At 36.3% G+C, this 16,856-nt stretch overlaps 1 protein-coding gene across 2 annotated transcripts in view; it reads left to right on the forward strand.

Moving 5' to 3' along the window:
• MOSPD2 (motile sperm domain containing 2) overlaps nt 1-16,856 on the forward strand; it is a 49,210-nt gene that overhangs the window by 6,196 nt on the left and 26,158 nt on the right. For both annotated transcript variants that reach the window (XM_054544348.2, XM_002831401.5), the window contains exons 3-4: nt 13,978-14,133; nt 16,578-16,664. In XM_054544348.2, coding sequence (XP_054400323.1) covers nt 13,978-14,133; nt 16,578-16,664 — 243 coding nt within the window. The remainder of the gene's footprint in view (nt 1-13,977; nt 14,134-16,577; nt 16,665-16,856) is intronic.

Here is a 16,856-nt window from a genome sequence, read left to right on the forward strand (position 1 = left end):
ATTTTCCTTTTTCACCTTCATCCTCTCACAAGCATATGGTGGCATTTTCCAGAGGCTGGGTGGCATGTGATGATGACATTGTTCTGATGGCTGATAGACTGTGTGCTTTATGTTCTCATGTCTAATTCTTTTTCTCAATTTTCATACCTAATACAGTAACTAGCAATAAATATAACCCATATCAACAAAGAAACTTTTGGGGGATCCGCAATTGTTTTTCAGAGTGTAAAAGGTGTCCTGAGACCAAAACGTTTGAGAACTGCTGCTCTAGGGTTTGTTTCCACCAGTAAAATGAGTAGGTGGTAGAATAGGCACATTGTTTCACGTTCAACTTCAGTAGGTAATGCTGAACTGTTTCCCAAAGTGATTGTACTAGTTTTCATTTTAACCAGCAGTATTTGGGCATCCTTGTTTTTCTACATCCTAAAAATAGGCACTGTAACTTAAAAAAAAAAAAATTGCCCAACTGATGGGTATGTTGGGAGATCTCATTGTGGTTTTAATGTCTTTGAATACCAGTGAGATTGAGCTTTTTTTTTTTCATACCTTTATGGGACCTTTGGTTTCTGCTTCTGTGAAAATTACTCCTTCCAACTCTTCTTGGCCCTTATTTCTTCCATGTAAACTTTAGAATCAGCTTATCATGTTTCTGCAAAACAAAACAAAAACCACTTTTGTTGGGATTTCAGTGGTATTATGTTAAATCGGAATATAATTTCATGGAAGTTGACATTATCATGGTTGAGTCTTTTTATCCAAGAACCTGGTATATATTTGTATCTGCTAAAGTCTTCCTTATTGAAAGATTTATCATTTTCCTTATAGTGGTTAACACAATCTTTTGTTGTGTTTCTTCCCAAATACTGTATGTGTTTTATTTTTGTTGTTGTTATTTAAATGGTATGTCTTAATATATATTTTCTGAATGATGGTTGCTGGTTTATGGGAAATATATATGACTTTCTTCCATTAATATTGAATTTACTCTTATAAATTCTGATAATTTACCTGGGATTTTTTTATGTACATAATAACCACCTTGAAGTATTGTTTTCTTTCTAACTTTCCAATTCTTAAATCTTTCAATGCTTTTCCTTTACTACATTGGCTGGAATTTTTAGAACACTGTTGAATAGAACCAGTGATAATAGCCTACTTATCTTATTCCTGATGATAGAAAGATGGCTCTGAACATGTCACCATTAAGTATGATCTTTGTATATACCCTTTATCAAAGTGAAGACATTTTCTTCCACTTTTGGTTTGCTAGTTTGGGTTTTTTGTTTGTTTTGTTTAGTTCCCATCATGATTGATGATTAAGTTTTACCAAATGCAGTTTCTTCATCTGTTGCACACATTTATTGTATTTGATGACATTTTCATTTGGTTTTTCTCCTTTACTGTGTTAATATGGTAGATTACATTGATAAGGTTTTTAAAATAAATTGCTAAATTCAGTTTACTAATAGTTTAAGAATTTTACATTTGTATTCTTGAATTGGCCTATAATTTTCCTTTCTAGTGTTTTTCTTGTGCAATATTGACATCAAGATTATCTAAGCTTCAGAGTGAGTGTTTCCTCTTTTCTATTCCCTATAAGATATGTTCATTGTTTAGCACAACCTGATTCCCCAAATTCACCACTCCCCCAATTTATTATTGTTGTTTTATATATCGGTGTTTGTTTACTTACCATATATTTACTACTATTTTGATTTACCCTTTCTTCCTGAGTTTCAGATCTTGTATCGTGGGTCATTATTGTTTCATCTAAAGTATAACCTTTAGATTTCTCCTGGTGGGATCTGTTGGTAGTAAACTTTCTTGGTCTTGAAAATACCTTTATTTTGTCCTTTTTTTTTTAATTAAGCAATTAGCTTTGAGGAATGCCTTCATTTTGTTAGGCTGAAGGAGACAAAGTGGTTAGAGAAGTAGGAGAACCAGGAAACTTTATTATTGTAGATAACAAAAAAAGGAGAATTTCAAGGACAGGAAGATAAGCAGTAAATGGAAGAAACTCCTGTAGAGTAAAGGGAACATATAACAGGGATTGTCCTTATTGATTACTCTTTCTTGAAAGGAAAATGACATTTAAAATGTAACTATACTACTGGAGAGTTCGCCTACGTGTCTAGACTATGAACCACTCAGGGACCAGCTCAGGCTCCACTCATCTTTGCATCTGCAATACCTGGCTCTTTTAGGCTAGCATGTGGCAGGTAATCAGAGATTAGTGCTCATAGGTAGTGAGTTATTATTATTTCCAAGTGAGGAAGCCTTTGAAAGATTGATAAATAAACAGACACGCTTGGATTTGCTTAAATTCTGCTCCATCATTAACATTTTCAAGATCAACCTTTTTAAAGTTGTCATCATCAGAATAAGAGGAAAAGATCTTAAGAGGTTATCAGATGAATGGATAAAGAAAATGTGGTATATATGCAACCATAAAAAAGGATGAGGTCATGTCCTTTGTAGGGACATGGATGAAGCTGGAAACCATCATTCTGAGTAAACTATCGCAAGGACAGAAAACCAAACACCACATGTTCTCACTCATAGGTGGGAAATGAACAATGAGAACACTTGGACACAGGGTGGGGGAAGGGGGGAGGGATAGCATTAGGAGATATACCTAATGTAAATGACGAGTTAATGGGTGCAGCATAATAAAAAAAAAAAAAAAGAAAAGAATGTGGTATATGTATACAGTGGAATACTATTCAGCCTTTTAAAAAGAAGGAAAGCCTATCATTTGTAGCAATTTGGGTGAACTTGGAGGACATGTTAAGTGAAATAAGTGAAATAAACCAGGCCCAGAAAGACAAATACCACATGATCTCACATAAATGTTAATGTTTTAGATTTTTAACGTTGAACTCACACAAGTAGTGAATAGAATGTCAGTTACCAGGGGCTGGAGGGGTGAGGGTTGAGGCAGGAGATTCAAGAGATATGAATCAAAGGAAACAAAATTTCAGTCAGACAGGAGGAATAAGTTCCAGAGATACATTGTACAACATGGAGACTATAGTAAATACAATGTATTGCATAGAATGGCAATCATTAAAAAGTCAGGAAACAACAGGTGCTGGAGAGGATGTGGAGAAATAGGAACACTTTTACACTGTTGGTGGGACTGTAAACTAGTTCAACCCTTGTGGAAGTCAGTGTGGCGATTCCTCAGGGATCTAGAACTAGAAATTCCATTCGACCCAGCCATCCCATTACTGGGTATATACCCAAAGGACTATAAATCATGCTGCTATAAAGACACATGCACACGTATGTTTATTGCGGCATTATTCACAATAGCAAAGACTTGGAACCAACCCAAATGTCCAACAATGATAGACTGGATTAAGAAAATGTGGCACATATACACCATGGAATACTATGCAGCCTTAAAAAATGATGAGTTCACGTCCTTTGTAGGGACATGGATGAAATTGGAAATCATCATTCTCAGTAAACTATCGCAAGAACAAAAAACCAAACACCGCATATTCTCACTCATAGGTGGGAATTGAACAATGAGAACACATGGACACAGGAAGGGGAACATCACACTCTGGGGACTGTTGTGGGGTGGGGGGAGGGGGGAGGGATAGCATTGGGAGATATACCTAATGCTAAATGATGAGTTAGTGGGTGCAGCGCACCAGCATGGCACATGTATACATATGTAACTTACCTGCACATTGTGCACATGTACCATAGAGCCTAAAGTATAATAATAATAATAATAATAATAATAATAATAATAATAAAAGAAAAAAAAATTGCTGAGTGTAAATTTTAAGTGTTCGCAGTACAAAAATAAGTATGTGAAGTAATGCATGTCAGTTAGCTTGATTTTGCTATTCCACAATATATAAACATCATGTTGTATACCATAAATATAATTTTTGTCAATTAAATTAATTTTTTAAAAAGTTACCAATTTTTGTCCTTATTACGTATCTAAAAATATCAAGACTGCTTTGGAGAATATCAGATTGTAACTTCACATTGGAGACCAAATTTGGTAAACCTATTTATTTTTTAATGTTTCTTTTCAGTAATGACTTTTTGCAATGCCTGGTGAATATTCTTTTTTTTTTTTTTTTTTTTTTACTCATCTCTTTAAGTTGTTTATACCTGTTCTTCATATATCCTCATTCTGAATGGTTAGGGAAATGTGCAGCTCGAAAGAGTCTGTTACTAGGTGCTGGGCGTGATGGCTCACACCTGGAATCCCAGCACTTTGGGAGGCCAAGGCGGGTGGATCACAAGGTCAGAAGTTCAAGACCAGCCTGGCCAAGATGGTGAAACCCCGTCTCTACTAAAAATACAAAAATTAGCCAGTCGTGGTGGCGGGTGCCTGTAATCCCAGCTACCCGGGAGGCTGAGGCAGAGAATTGCTTGAACCCGGGAGGCGGAGGTTGCAGTGAGCCGAGATCGTGCCACTGAACTCCAGCCTGGGCAACAGAGTGAGACTCCATCTCACAAAAAAAAAAAAAAAGAGTCTGTTACTAGAATACTGTCATTTCTAAGATGTCAGTTTGTTTTTAGTCATTGTCATTTGGAAAGCTTGCATGAGAGGAGTGGTCTGTTAACCAAATCTACTGTGTGCTCTTGATAGTAGTACTCTATCATATGAATGTTTTTCATTACTGAAAATTTACCCTCTAACAAGAATTTTGGTTTGATAAGATCTCTAGGAGATTGAGTAGTGCTCACAGAAATTCCTAAAGGATTTTTTCTTCCTGCAGCCATTTTGCAAGGAATAGGAGGACAAAAATTTGCTACATTTCAATCAAAACTAGTTTAAGCTGGACTTGTAGTGACTATAAAGATTTGGCATATGTGTGTAGAATTTTCTTTGATATTAGATACTAGTACTTACTAGCTGAGCCATGATTTGCAGAAGCTTTACTTTACCCATTATACTGCTATATATTCACAACTGACATAGGACATTCATAGACTATTTTAAAGTTTTTCTACAAGTACTTACTCTATACCCAGATCATTGGAGGAAGAAAACAGATAAAAATGTGTAAGGAAAAGTAAAAGGCATGAGAAACCCAATATACATTTAATCAAACTTCCGGAAGGAAAAAAAGTGTGCTATTAGAAGAAATAATAATTGACAGTTATCCAGAATTTATAAAAGATATCAAATCCTCAGATTAAAGAACCATAAGAAAATCTGAGCATCATAGAGAAAAAGAAATTAATCTCAACGCTTATTTTAGTGAAACCAAAAAACACCAAGGACAGAGAAAATCTAACAACCCAAAGAGAAATGACACATTATCGACAAAGAAACAAAAATCAGACTGATACTTGATTTCTCATCAGTAACAGTATTGCCAGGAAACAGTGAAATAATTTTCTGAAAGTGCTGAGGGAAATAACTGCTCACTTAGAACATTTATTCAAAAGTGAAGGTAAAACTTTTTAGGCATGCAAAGATTGACCATTGCTGAAAAAAAAAAAAAAAAAAAACTACTCATCTACTTCACTAGTAAGTAAATAGTACACCAAAGGAAGCAGAGGGATGCAAGAAGTAAGAAAAGCAAAGAAATGGGCAGGCAAATTAGTAAATAAAAAATCTAACTGTGGATAGTAAGAAAAAGCAGAAATAATAATAAGAGCAGAAGAAATGGAGGTAAAGTATTACAAGGAACTTTCAGAATGAGGATAGAGATACTAACTGCAGATTTTGTTGTTTTCAATGTGAATACTTAAAATAAGGGTAATCATTGAAAGACAGAAATAAAATGTTTGACTTCCACACCAGTGGAGGAATGAAAAGGGGAATGGAGGAAAAGTCCTCTCCAGGAAGAAGCAGAAAAGGAGAAAAAAAGCAGCATGGTTACCAGAAAACACAGAGGAAGGCAGCAGAAATAATCCCAACTTTATCAATAGTTACTATAAATATAAACTGATTTCTACATATTAGATATCAGATTAAATTTTTAAAGATCTTAACTGCATGCAGTCTAAAAGAGACTAATCTAAAATAAATTAATGTAGAAAGGTTGAAAATAGATGGAAAAAGATATACAAAACAAATATTAACCGAAAGTAATGTTGTTTCAGCAGTACTTTAGGTAAAATGTTACTTAGGGTGAAAGACATTAATACATATAAAAAGAGATACTATTTGTGATAAAAGGAACCGTAAAAGGGTATAACACCTAGGAACTAACAACATAAAAAACTACCTAACCATATAACCTTAAAATACTCAAAGCAAAAAGCACCCAGAATCATAAGGGGAACTCAAGAAATCTACAAACGTGTTGAATGATTTTAACAACGCTCTTTCAGAAATAGAACTAGCAGGCAAGAAATATTTAAGATTTAGAAGATTTTAACACTACAATGAGCAAATTTGATTATAGATATATATGTGTGTGTGTATGTATATGAGTATATAGACTCTCCTGCCCATCTAGTAGAGAATATATACTTTTTGAATATATATTTGTACTTTCAGAGTTTTTGCAAACATTCGCCACATACTAAGTCATAAAGGGGGTCTCAGAAAATTCCAAAGAAGCTACATCATACAGACCATGCCCATACATTATTAAGCAACTACATCAGAAGTCACAATAATAGGTACTTAAAAACATGTCATATGATAGGAAACTAGAATAACATACCTCTAAATAATCCATGGATTACCAACTTCTCAGCAATGTGTGTAATTCTTCTGCTAAATAACCCATGGGTTAAAGAGGACATCACAATGGAAATTCTAGAGTACTTAAAGTTAAGTGTATCTTCTAAAAACCTACAGCAAATGTCATGTTTAATTGGGGAACTTTAGAATAATTCCTATAAAGTCAGGAAAAAGACAATGATTTCTGCTATTATTTCAATAACTACATTATATAGGATAACTTAGTTATGAATGTGGCAGGAAAATATGAGGTATAAAGTTTGCCAATCTTGTCATAGGCTTATGATAACAATACAAAATCCTCTAAACTGCCTAATCTAGCAAAGAAATGCAAGGCTTTTATGGGAAGATCAAGGGTAACTTCAGCTTTATCTATGACATTCTAGTCCTTTTATTAAAAAAAAACTGAAGCGAATAACTTAATATTTGTTAATTTTGGGTTACAGCTACATAAATATTTGTTAACATTATTTTCTATTCTGTAATTTTTAACTTTTCAAAAGGGAAGGAAATAAAACAGTTTATTAGTGAAGTTCTGGATCCTCAATGAACTCAAGATCTACTAGGGGATAGACTTGTACATGGCTAATCATTCAGTAACAAAGATTTAGCATGTACTTACTGTGTGTTGGGCAGAGTTGGAGGGAGCAGGGTGTGACTTTTCAAAGTCCCTGACCTCATGGAGCTTAGTAGAAGAGACAGCATCAGTCCCACTCCTCTCATGCCATCCCCTTTTTGAGGAGCTCCTCTCAAAATGACTGACTCTTACTATTATCCTATTAGTTTTGATGAAATTGGCTTTACATTCTCCCATTTGACCAAAATGAGCCAAGTGAATGATTATAGATAGTGGGCTTATGCCAAGACCTTGAGGCAGAGTCTGTAATATACAGGAATAGACCAAGGTCCATTATATCTAATTAACCTGGATAACTGGCTGGTGACTGATGAGGACCTGGAGAACAGTTTTGAAAGTTTAGCTTTGCTTGTTCAAGTGTACTAAGGAATCCAGCTCTTGAAGGATAAGAACTGAAGCAGAAAGCACCTCCCGTTTTTACAATAGACCAGAGATCAGCAAAGTCCTGTTTTTGTATGACCCTTGAGCCAAGCCTTTTAAAGGGTTGTTACACACACACACACACACACGCACACACACACACACGCGAGAGAGAGAGAGAAAAATCAGCAACAGAGAATATAATAAGAATATAATATGGCCCTCAGAGTCTTAGATATTTGCCATCTGGGCCTATACAGAATAAGTTTGCCAGCTCCTGCAGTAGAACAACAGTTCTCAAAGTGTGGTCCCTGACCAGCAGCATCAGCAGTATGTAGGAACTGGTTACAAATACCAATTGTCAGATCCCACCCAGAATTAGACAGTCTAGGGGTGGGGCCCAGTAATCCCGGTTTTAATAAGCCTTCCTAATCATTCTGATATGTGCTGAAGTTGAAGAATCACTGCTATAGACCAATGGCTTAATCCTGCTGTAAAAGATTACCTGTCTCAGTCTCACCAGTTTCACAAGAAAGTGGAGATTCAGAATAGGTTGTGGCCAACTAGCAGAGAATAATCTTGAAGGAATATTTTGTTCTTTTGTCTTGATCACACCCATTACTGACATTTACGCAGTCCAGCTAATAGAAATAGTCCATCCGATACAAATGCTCTCTTAATGCCCCAGAAGGACTTTCAGTGGATCTATGCTCAGAGTCATGGAGAAATAAGAGATCCTAAGATGTTTTAAACTACTATAATGATCTAGAGTTATATGTTTGCTGCTTTGGAACATTAACTGTTCTCTAGTTTTCATTATTAGAATACTTCTATATTTTTTCAACCTTTATCTGAAATTTAGGCACATTTGTAATAACAATATACTTCCAAGATTTTCCTTACTGGTTAACTAATAGGTAAATTTGAATTTAGTCTTCTTTTCATAGTTAGCATTCTATTGTATGTTGATGGAAATTCATTTGTACAGTGTTTAAGTTTTTCAGTGTTCTTGATCTTTCTGAGACTGTAGGTAGACAGACCTGATTTTCATTTTACAGAGAAGAATAGAAAGCCTAGAGTGACTTGCTTAGCTTCACTATACATAGTGGCATGGGTCTTCCAAGTCCATCATTCTACTCTATATCCTGAATGTGGCCAGAAATTTTCTCACATTGTTAGCCTTAAAACACAGTTTCTGACCTGTTGGTAACATCACTGGCCAACAAATGCAAGAGAAAAAAAGAAAAGTTCATAATAAAGTTTGCTATTTTACAAGTAAGAACTATAGTTTCTTTATCTTACAACACAATTTTTAAAAAATTTTTTTTTTATTTAAAAAATTGTGTGTGAGAGAGAAACAGTGAGTGAGAAAGAACACACACACATGCATGTGTATGGAGAGACGTGAAAAGATGAGACAGGTCGTCTTTGCCTTAGAACATTTAATACTGTATGTTCCTAGAGACATATCACCATTGTCATGTACCTTTAGTTCTTTCTCTGCCAAATTATGGACTTTACAATTTATTTGGTGGTAATACACTTGTATAAATAGAAGAACAATTTACAGAGCAAAATTCATATTAGAACAAATAAATAGTAGAAAGGGCCAATGAACCATAGGGTGCTGATACTTCATTAAGAAGGTTTCTTCATGAAGGATTGGCTGAAATTAGCTATTTTAAAGAAATACAGAGATGAGGCTTAAAAATCTACCACTTGGAATTAATGTTGTTTTTGATGTGGTTTTCACTGGTATTATGAGACAAGGTATCATCCGTGTATGAGGACAAGTATTGGGAGAATACACACACACACACACACACACACACACACACACACACCTTTTTATAAAACTGAACCCTTCTGATATGGTTTGGCTCTCTCCCCACCCAAATCTCATCTTGAATTATAACTCCCACAATTCCCATGTGTTGTGGGAGAAACCTGGTGGGAGGTGATTGAATTATGGGGGCAGGTCTTTCCTGCGCTGTTCTCATGATAGTGAATGAGTCTCACGAGATCTGGTGGTTTTAAAAATGGGAGTTTCCCTGCACAACCTCTCTCTTTGCTTGCCACCATCCATGTAAGACATGACTTGCTCCTCCTTGCCTTCTGCCATGATTGTGAGGCCTCCCTAGCCATGTGGAACTGTAAGTCCATTAAACCTCTTTTTCTTTCCAGTCTCAGGTATGTCTTTATCAGCAGCCATTATGAAAACAGACTAACCGAGTAAATATATATATCTATCCTATTAGTTCTGTCCCTCTAGAGAACCCTGAATAATACACCTTCTCACCCTCATCTCTACACTTTAATTGTTGATAGGTAAAGTTTTTCAAAAAAATGTCCTAGGGGTGTGTGTGTGTTTGTGTGCATGCATGTGTGTTTTTGTATCTTTAGATAACCTTTTGGGTATACATCTTTAGCATCTTTCTGTAACATCTTGTCTTAGTCCATTTTGTGATGCTGTAACAAAATACCTGAAATTTCATCAGTCTTAGTCCGTTTGTCTTGCTATAAAGGAATACCTGAGGCTAAGTGATTTATAAAGAACAGAACAGGGTAATTTATAAAGAACAGAAATTTATTTTCTCAGTTTTGGAGGCTGGGAAGTCTCCGATCAAGGTGCCAGTACTTGGTGTCTAGTAAGGGCCTTCTTGCTGTGTCCTCCTGTGACAGCAAGTGGAAGGGCAAGAGGAGGACACTGCCGCATGAAGCCTCTTTTATAAGGGCCTTAATGCCATTCATGAGGGAGGAACCCTTATGGCCTAATCACCTCTTAAAGGCCCTACTCTTAATCCTGTCACATTGGCAACACCTGAATTTAGGAGAGGCTTGCTTCAAACCATAGCACATCTGAACTTACCCAAGGACTGGTTTTCTGAAATTTCCAATCTCTTGAGGGCTCAGTTGTCTGAGGGCTGTGTGTGAAAGCAGCAAATTGTGTTGATATAAGCACAATTATTTATCACCCTTGGCCTTGTGCTTCTAGGCTATGTTTTTCTTAGCTTCAATGCTCAGTTTATTCTGTTTCTTTCTCTGCCTCTTCTATTTTTACCTCCCTCACCTTTCTTTTCTCTGTGTCTCATTCTATTTGTCTTTCCCCCTCTCTTCCCCCTCAACCCTCTCCTCTGTCCCATTGTCCTCTGTCCTCTTCTGCCTCTACTTTTCTCCTGCCTCTCTCCCCCAACCCCCATGTGCCTAGCTGTCAAATCTTTGTCTTCTCTTTTCTTTCCCCTACTCTGATTTCATTTCTATTTGTCTAGGGGTAAATGGTCAACAACTAGCATGTTATATGTAAGAACATTAATAAAAATCATTTTAATATAAATGGGGATTTCTAATTTCAAAGATCAACATTGCTGAAAGCTATCAAAGAGCCGTGGGCTTTAAATTTCTTAGTAATGGGCATTCATTTGTTTATGGTATTCCCTAGTGATGGTACTAGCAGTGGTGGTAAAAAATGACAACAACAACAATAGTGTTTTATTCTTCTTAATATGGCTACTATTTACTGAGTTTTTACCACTTGCCATATATTGTTCTAAGTAATTGGTTTTTAGAATATATCTGGGGACCCTAGGGGATGCCCAAGACTCAGAAAGCTATGAGGTCAAAACTATTTTCATAATAATGCTAAGATATCATTTGACTTTTTCACTTTCTTTACATTTGCACTGATTACACAGAAACAATGGTGTGTAATCAGTACTGGCTGCTTCGCCCAAATCAAGGCAGGTAGTCATTGTAGTCCTCATTGTCAGCACTCTTAGTTTAAAAAAAAAGAGACAATTTTATTTTAGAAAGTCCCTGATAAAACAGTAAATTGTATTAAGTTTTGACCCTTGAGTACATGTCCTTTCAATGTTCTGTGTGACAAAATCGGGAAGTGTGCATAAAACACTTCTGCATGCTAAGTATGTTTGAGTTGCCAGCTGAATTAGTCACCTGTTTCATAGGCCACCCTTTTTACTTGAAAAAAATTGTAAAAAATGTGCTTTGAATACTGATGAATTTTCAAATAGCAGAGCTAAACAACAATCTCTAAGATTACCTACCACAGAACCACTCATTTTATAGATTAGAAAAATACAACCCAGCTATTAAAAGCCATATCCAAAGCAGCACTCTTACAAATGCATGATTTATGGCCTCTTCTTATATTTTATAGTGCTTTAAATTTCCACTAAATTTAGTGCTTTAAATATATAAAATTAGTGCTTTAAATATATACTTTTTCATCCGATCCTCACACAGCATTGTGAGTATATAAAATAGCTTAAAGATAAGGAAATTGAGACTCAAAGAAGACAATTCTCTGAATGCATTCTGTATTTTCCTGGCCTTTCAGCTATTATCTCTGAGGGCCTGAAATAAGGCAGTGCAAATCAAGAAGAGATAGGATCCATAAAACCTGCAACTAACTAGATGCAGAAGAAAAGGAAATAAAGGAGCCAGGGAATTTCCTGAAGTTGTTTTGCTTTGTTTTGTTTTGTTTTGTTTTTTGTATGAACCTTAGGAGGGTATGACTAACTGAGAAAAAAATGAGAAGGAATAGATTCCATCAACAGATGTTTATGGAAGGCCTTTTCATTGGCACTACTGTAATCTGCTTTGGAGGATGCTCAGATGTATAGACTATCTGTCTCTACTGTCTATTTGGGAAATATGTCTTCCGTGCTAGTAATTGTATTTCAAGGTAAAAGTGGTAAGCACCTTAAGAAAAGCTTAGTTCAAGTTCCATAAAAGTAATTGCTTTTGCACCAACCTAATACTTCTGGACTCAGGGAAAATTTTATGGAAAAGGGAGCATTTGAAAGGAGACTTGCAGAATGGTAGCATTTGGATGTGCAGAGACAAGGAAAGTTCAGTTACAGAATAATAAAGCAGGGCAAAGAAGGAGGAATGTCTGCTATGCAAGTTAGTGGGAATATAGTGTGTGTGTGAGCAACTGATGAGAAATTATTGTTATTAGAAATAATTATTCCAAGAAATTATTGAAAATGTGTTGGCCCGAGTCTGAAAATAGTAAATACCGTAATATGGCATACATGATCAGTTTTCCATAGGTACTTAGTTAATTTTTTTTTACTGTTTTTTATTGTTGTTGTTTTTTCTTTTTTTGTCTTTATTTTTGTATTTAATTTTATTTATTTATTTATTTTTTTAGACAGAATCTCACTCTGTCACCCAGGCTGGAGTGCAGTGGCACGATCTCAGCTCACTGCAACCTCCACCTCCCGGGTTCAAGTGATTCTCTTGCCTCAGCCACCCGGGTAGCTGGGACTACAGGGTGTGCCACCATGCCGGGCTAATTTTTGTATTTTTAGTAGAGACGGGGTTTCTCCATGTTGCCCAGGCTGGTTCAAATTCCTGACCTCAGGTGATCCGCCCGCCTCAGCCTCCCAAAGTGCTGGGATTACAGGCATGAGCCACCACGCCTGGCCTACTTAATTTTTTTTTAATGACACTTGCCAAACAAATGTCTTTTTAAAGTACAACTTAGTTATTTCTTTACATATGAAATTCCTTCATTTTTCATTGACTTAAGAATTTCAAGTTCAGATAACATAATTAATCTTCCCAGATGTTGGTATATAGTTTTAGAGAGGGCTGTACCAAATATTTTACTCTGGTGTAATTTTTAACATCTGTAGTGGCTTACTTAAACCTGCAGTCTTTAGATAACTGTATTCTCCTCACACTTGGAAATTCCATCAGTCTTAGTCCATTTGTGTTGCTATAAAGGAATACGTGAGGCTGAGTGATTTATAAAGAAAAGAGGTTTATTTGGCCCATGGTTCTGCAGGCTATACAAGAAGTATGGTGTCAGTATCTGCTTCTGGTCAGGACCTCAGGAAGATTCCACTCATGACGTAAGATGAAGGAAAGCAGGCATCACATGGTGAGAGAAAAGGCAAGAAAGGAGGAGGTGCCAGGCTCTTTTCAACAATCAGTTCGTGCAGGAACTAAGAGCAAGAATTCAGTCGTTGTCATGAGAATGACACCAAACCACTCTTGAGGGGTCCTCCCCATGACCCAAACACCTCCCACCAGGCCCCACCTCCAACACTGGGCATCAGATTTCAACAAGAGACTTGGGGGAACCAAGCAAACCATATCCAAACAATAGCACCATCAGTCTTTTAAATGGCACTTTTATCTGAACTACGTCCCTGAGTCTATCCTCAAATAGCTTAACTTTGTCTTCAAAGTCTTTCTTCTCCTTTGCCATTAGTGGTTATTTTTCACTGCAGAATTAATCTGACTTGGATGTTTATTACTGTTTTTTCCCTAGATAAGTCAGATAAATATGATGCACGTGATGTTGAAAGGCTACAACAAGATGATAACTGGGTTGAAAGTTACTTATCTTGGAGACATAATATTGTAGATGAAACACTGAAGATGCTCGATGAGAGTTTTCAGTGGAGGAAAGAAATTTCTGTCAACGGTAAGCTGTTCAATTTAACCTTGACTGTAATATATCCTGTATAAATGGCATTGTTTTACATTTATCTAATCATGTATTTGCACATATTCCTAGCAGTCATCATAAACACCAGAATATAATTATTTATAAAGACCCAGTAATACTTTCAAAGGAACAGCTTATAAGTCTTTTAAGTGGGATCATTCATAAGGAAATCAGATCACCAGAGAGCAGAATCACACTCAGATTCTTCATTCACAGCAGAGTTTCCTAATCTGTGTTTAATTCAGTACCATTAAGCAATAGCAAGACTATCTTTGCTACTAGGCCTAGAAATAAGGAGATACTGTCCATTTTTCTCAGTTGTTGCCTATGCCTTTCTCTATCCCCACAGTTCCTTGTGCTAATAGGTTAATAGGTACACCATATAGAATTGTTAAATGAATGAGAGTCACCCCAAAAATGCAAGCTTATCCCCAAGGAAGCCTATCACAGTCTTCTCTTTATATTGTTTTTATTTTTGTGGGTACATAGTAGATGTACATATTTTGGGGTACATGCAGCCTTAACTTGTTAATTTGTAAGTCTGCTACTAGATAGAATTTTTTTCCAAAAATGGGAGTTTCAAGTCTTGGAGTTTTATAATGGTCTTCAAGTATATGAAGACCTGTTAGTTCTCTCCTCCAAAAAATTGAACAAGAAGAAACTGGCATAACTTCTGATTTCAGTTAGGCATAAAGCAGAATTTTCTGTCCTTGAGGATTATAACCTCTGAAGTGACTTCAATCTGAAGACTTAACACAAAATAGTCAACAATAAATCCAGAGCAGATACTCTCCTCACTCTTCATGCTTGCAGAAGGAATCCCTGAAAAGGGGATTAGTAAAAAAATAATGTGATTGGAAATTTAACAACTGTAGGTAATTTCAGCAGTGAAGCATTTATTAACCAAAGAAAGAAATATAAATCTGATATTTTTAAACGATTTAAATACCGAATAAATATTTAAACTCAACAATGTTTCTTTTCTTACACAGAATTGCTATTTTCTGGTGAAAAATAGCAGAGATATGGTAAAAGGGGATGGGGAAAGATAAATCTTTGAAAGGTCTTAAGGTACTGCTGGTGAATGAAACAAAAGCATTGGCATTTGCTGCCTTGCTATGTTGGTCCTTAGCCTCCCCAAAAACTGGAGAGGTACTCTGTTTGTTCCTCCTGCTGAAGTTCAAGTTCTCACATTTTTTGTTTTCTTTTCTTATCTTCTCTTTTCTTTCCTTCATTTTATTTTGAGGCAGGGTCTTGCTCTGTCACCTAGGCTGGAATGCAGTGTTGTGATCGTAGCTCATTGCAGCCTTCAATGTCTGGGCTCAGATGAGCCTCCCACCTCAGCCTCCTGAGTAGCTGGGACAATAGGCATGTGCCACCATGCCTGGCTAATTTTTATTTATTGATTTTTTTTTTTTTTTTTTTTTTTTTTTTTTTTTTTTTTTGAGACTGAGTCTCTCTCTGTCGCTCAGGCTGGAGTGCATGGCGTGATCTCGGCTCACTACAAGCTCTGCCTCCTGAGTTCACGCCATTCTCCTGTCTCAGCCTTTCAAGTAGCTGGGACTACAGGCGCCCACCACCAAGCCTGGCTAATTTTTTGTATTTTTAGCAGAGACAGGGTTTCACCATGTTAGCCAGGATGGTCTCGATCTCCTGACCTCGTGATCCACCCTTCTCGGCCTCCCAAAGTGCTGGGATTACAGGCGTGAGCCACCGCACCCGGCCTAATTTTTATATTTTTATCTTTGTAGAGAGGTTGTCTCACTGTGTTGCCCAGGCTGGTCTCAAACTCCTGGCCTCAAATGATACTCCCGTGTTGGCCTCCCAAAGTGCTGGGATTACATGAGTCACCATGCCTGGCCATTTTTCTTGACGTATTTTCCACTTTCCTAAAGGTTTTTAAATGCATTAAAGTCTACTAGATAACAAACTTCGTATTAGATTGGTGCAAAAGTAATTGCAGCGTTTGCCATTATGTTTAACTGCAGATACCACAGTTACTTTTGCATGAACCTAATAGAAAAATACCATTTTACTAAAGAAACCGAAGTGATTTTTTTCTACTAATTCTGAGGCTGCAATGTGGATATTTACTAGAATGTTCTCTGGAAACTCTGATAGTGATATTTGTTTGCAAGTCATTATGTGAAACAATCAAAATGTGGAAATGTATCCATATAAATAATGACCTGTCAAGGGAAATGGAGTTTGTCCATTTTGGTCACCTGTGTCATTATTTAGTTTGTTTGCTTGGTAGGAAACACCACTTTATATTGCCAGAGATTTTCTTTTTGAATGTTTGGGTACATTATATCATTTTTAAAGATCAGAACTACTACATAACATTATATCTTTACATTATGAGTTTTATTTTTAAACCCCTAAATTACAACTACTGATCAAAGCTTACCACTTTTTAGACCTTAATGAATCCTCCATTCCCAGATGGTTATTGGAAATTGGTGTTATTTATCTCCATGGTTATGACAAAGAAGGTAACAAATTGTGTAAGTATATTTAATTTATGTTCTGACTTTTCAAGATTTTGAGATTGAGATATCTATGTCAACTGAATTAAGAATTGGCAGAACTTTCTCCATCTGTAGCACTCCTCAAGTCTTCTGCAATGAGGGATTGGCAGGACCATTTTTACAGAGTGTTAGATACTTAGTAGCTGTGCATACTGTTTGCATTATAAT

This window comes from Pongo abelii, chromosome X (assembly GCF_028885655.2).
Source record: "Pongo abelii isolate AG06213 chromosome X, NHGRI_mPonAbe1-v2.0_pri, whole genome shotgun sequence".
Classification (NCBI taxonomy): Eukaryota; Metazoa; Chordata; class Mammalia; order Primates; family Hominidae; genus Pongo; species Pongo abelii.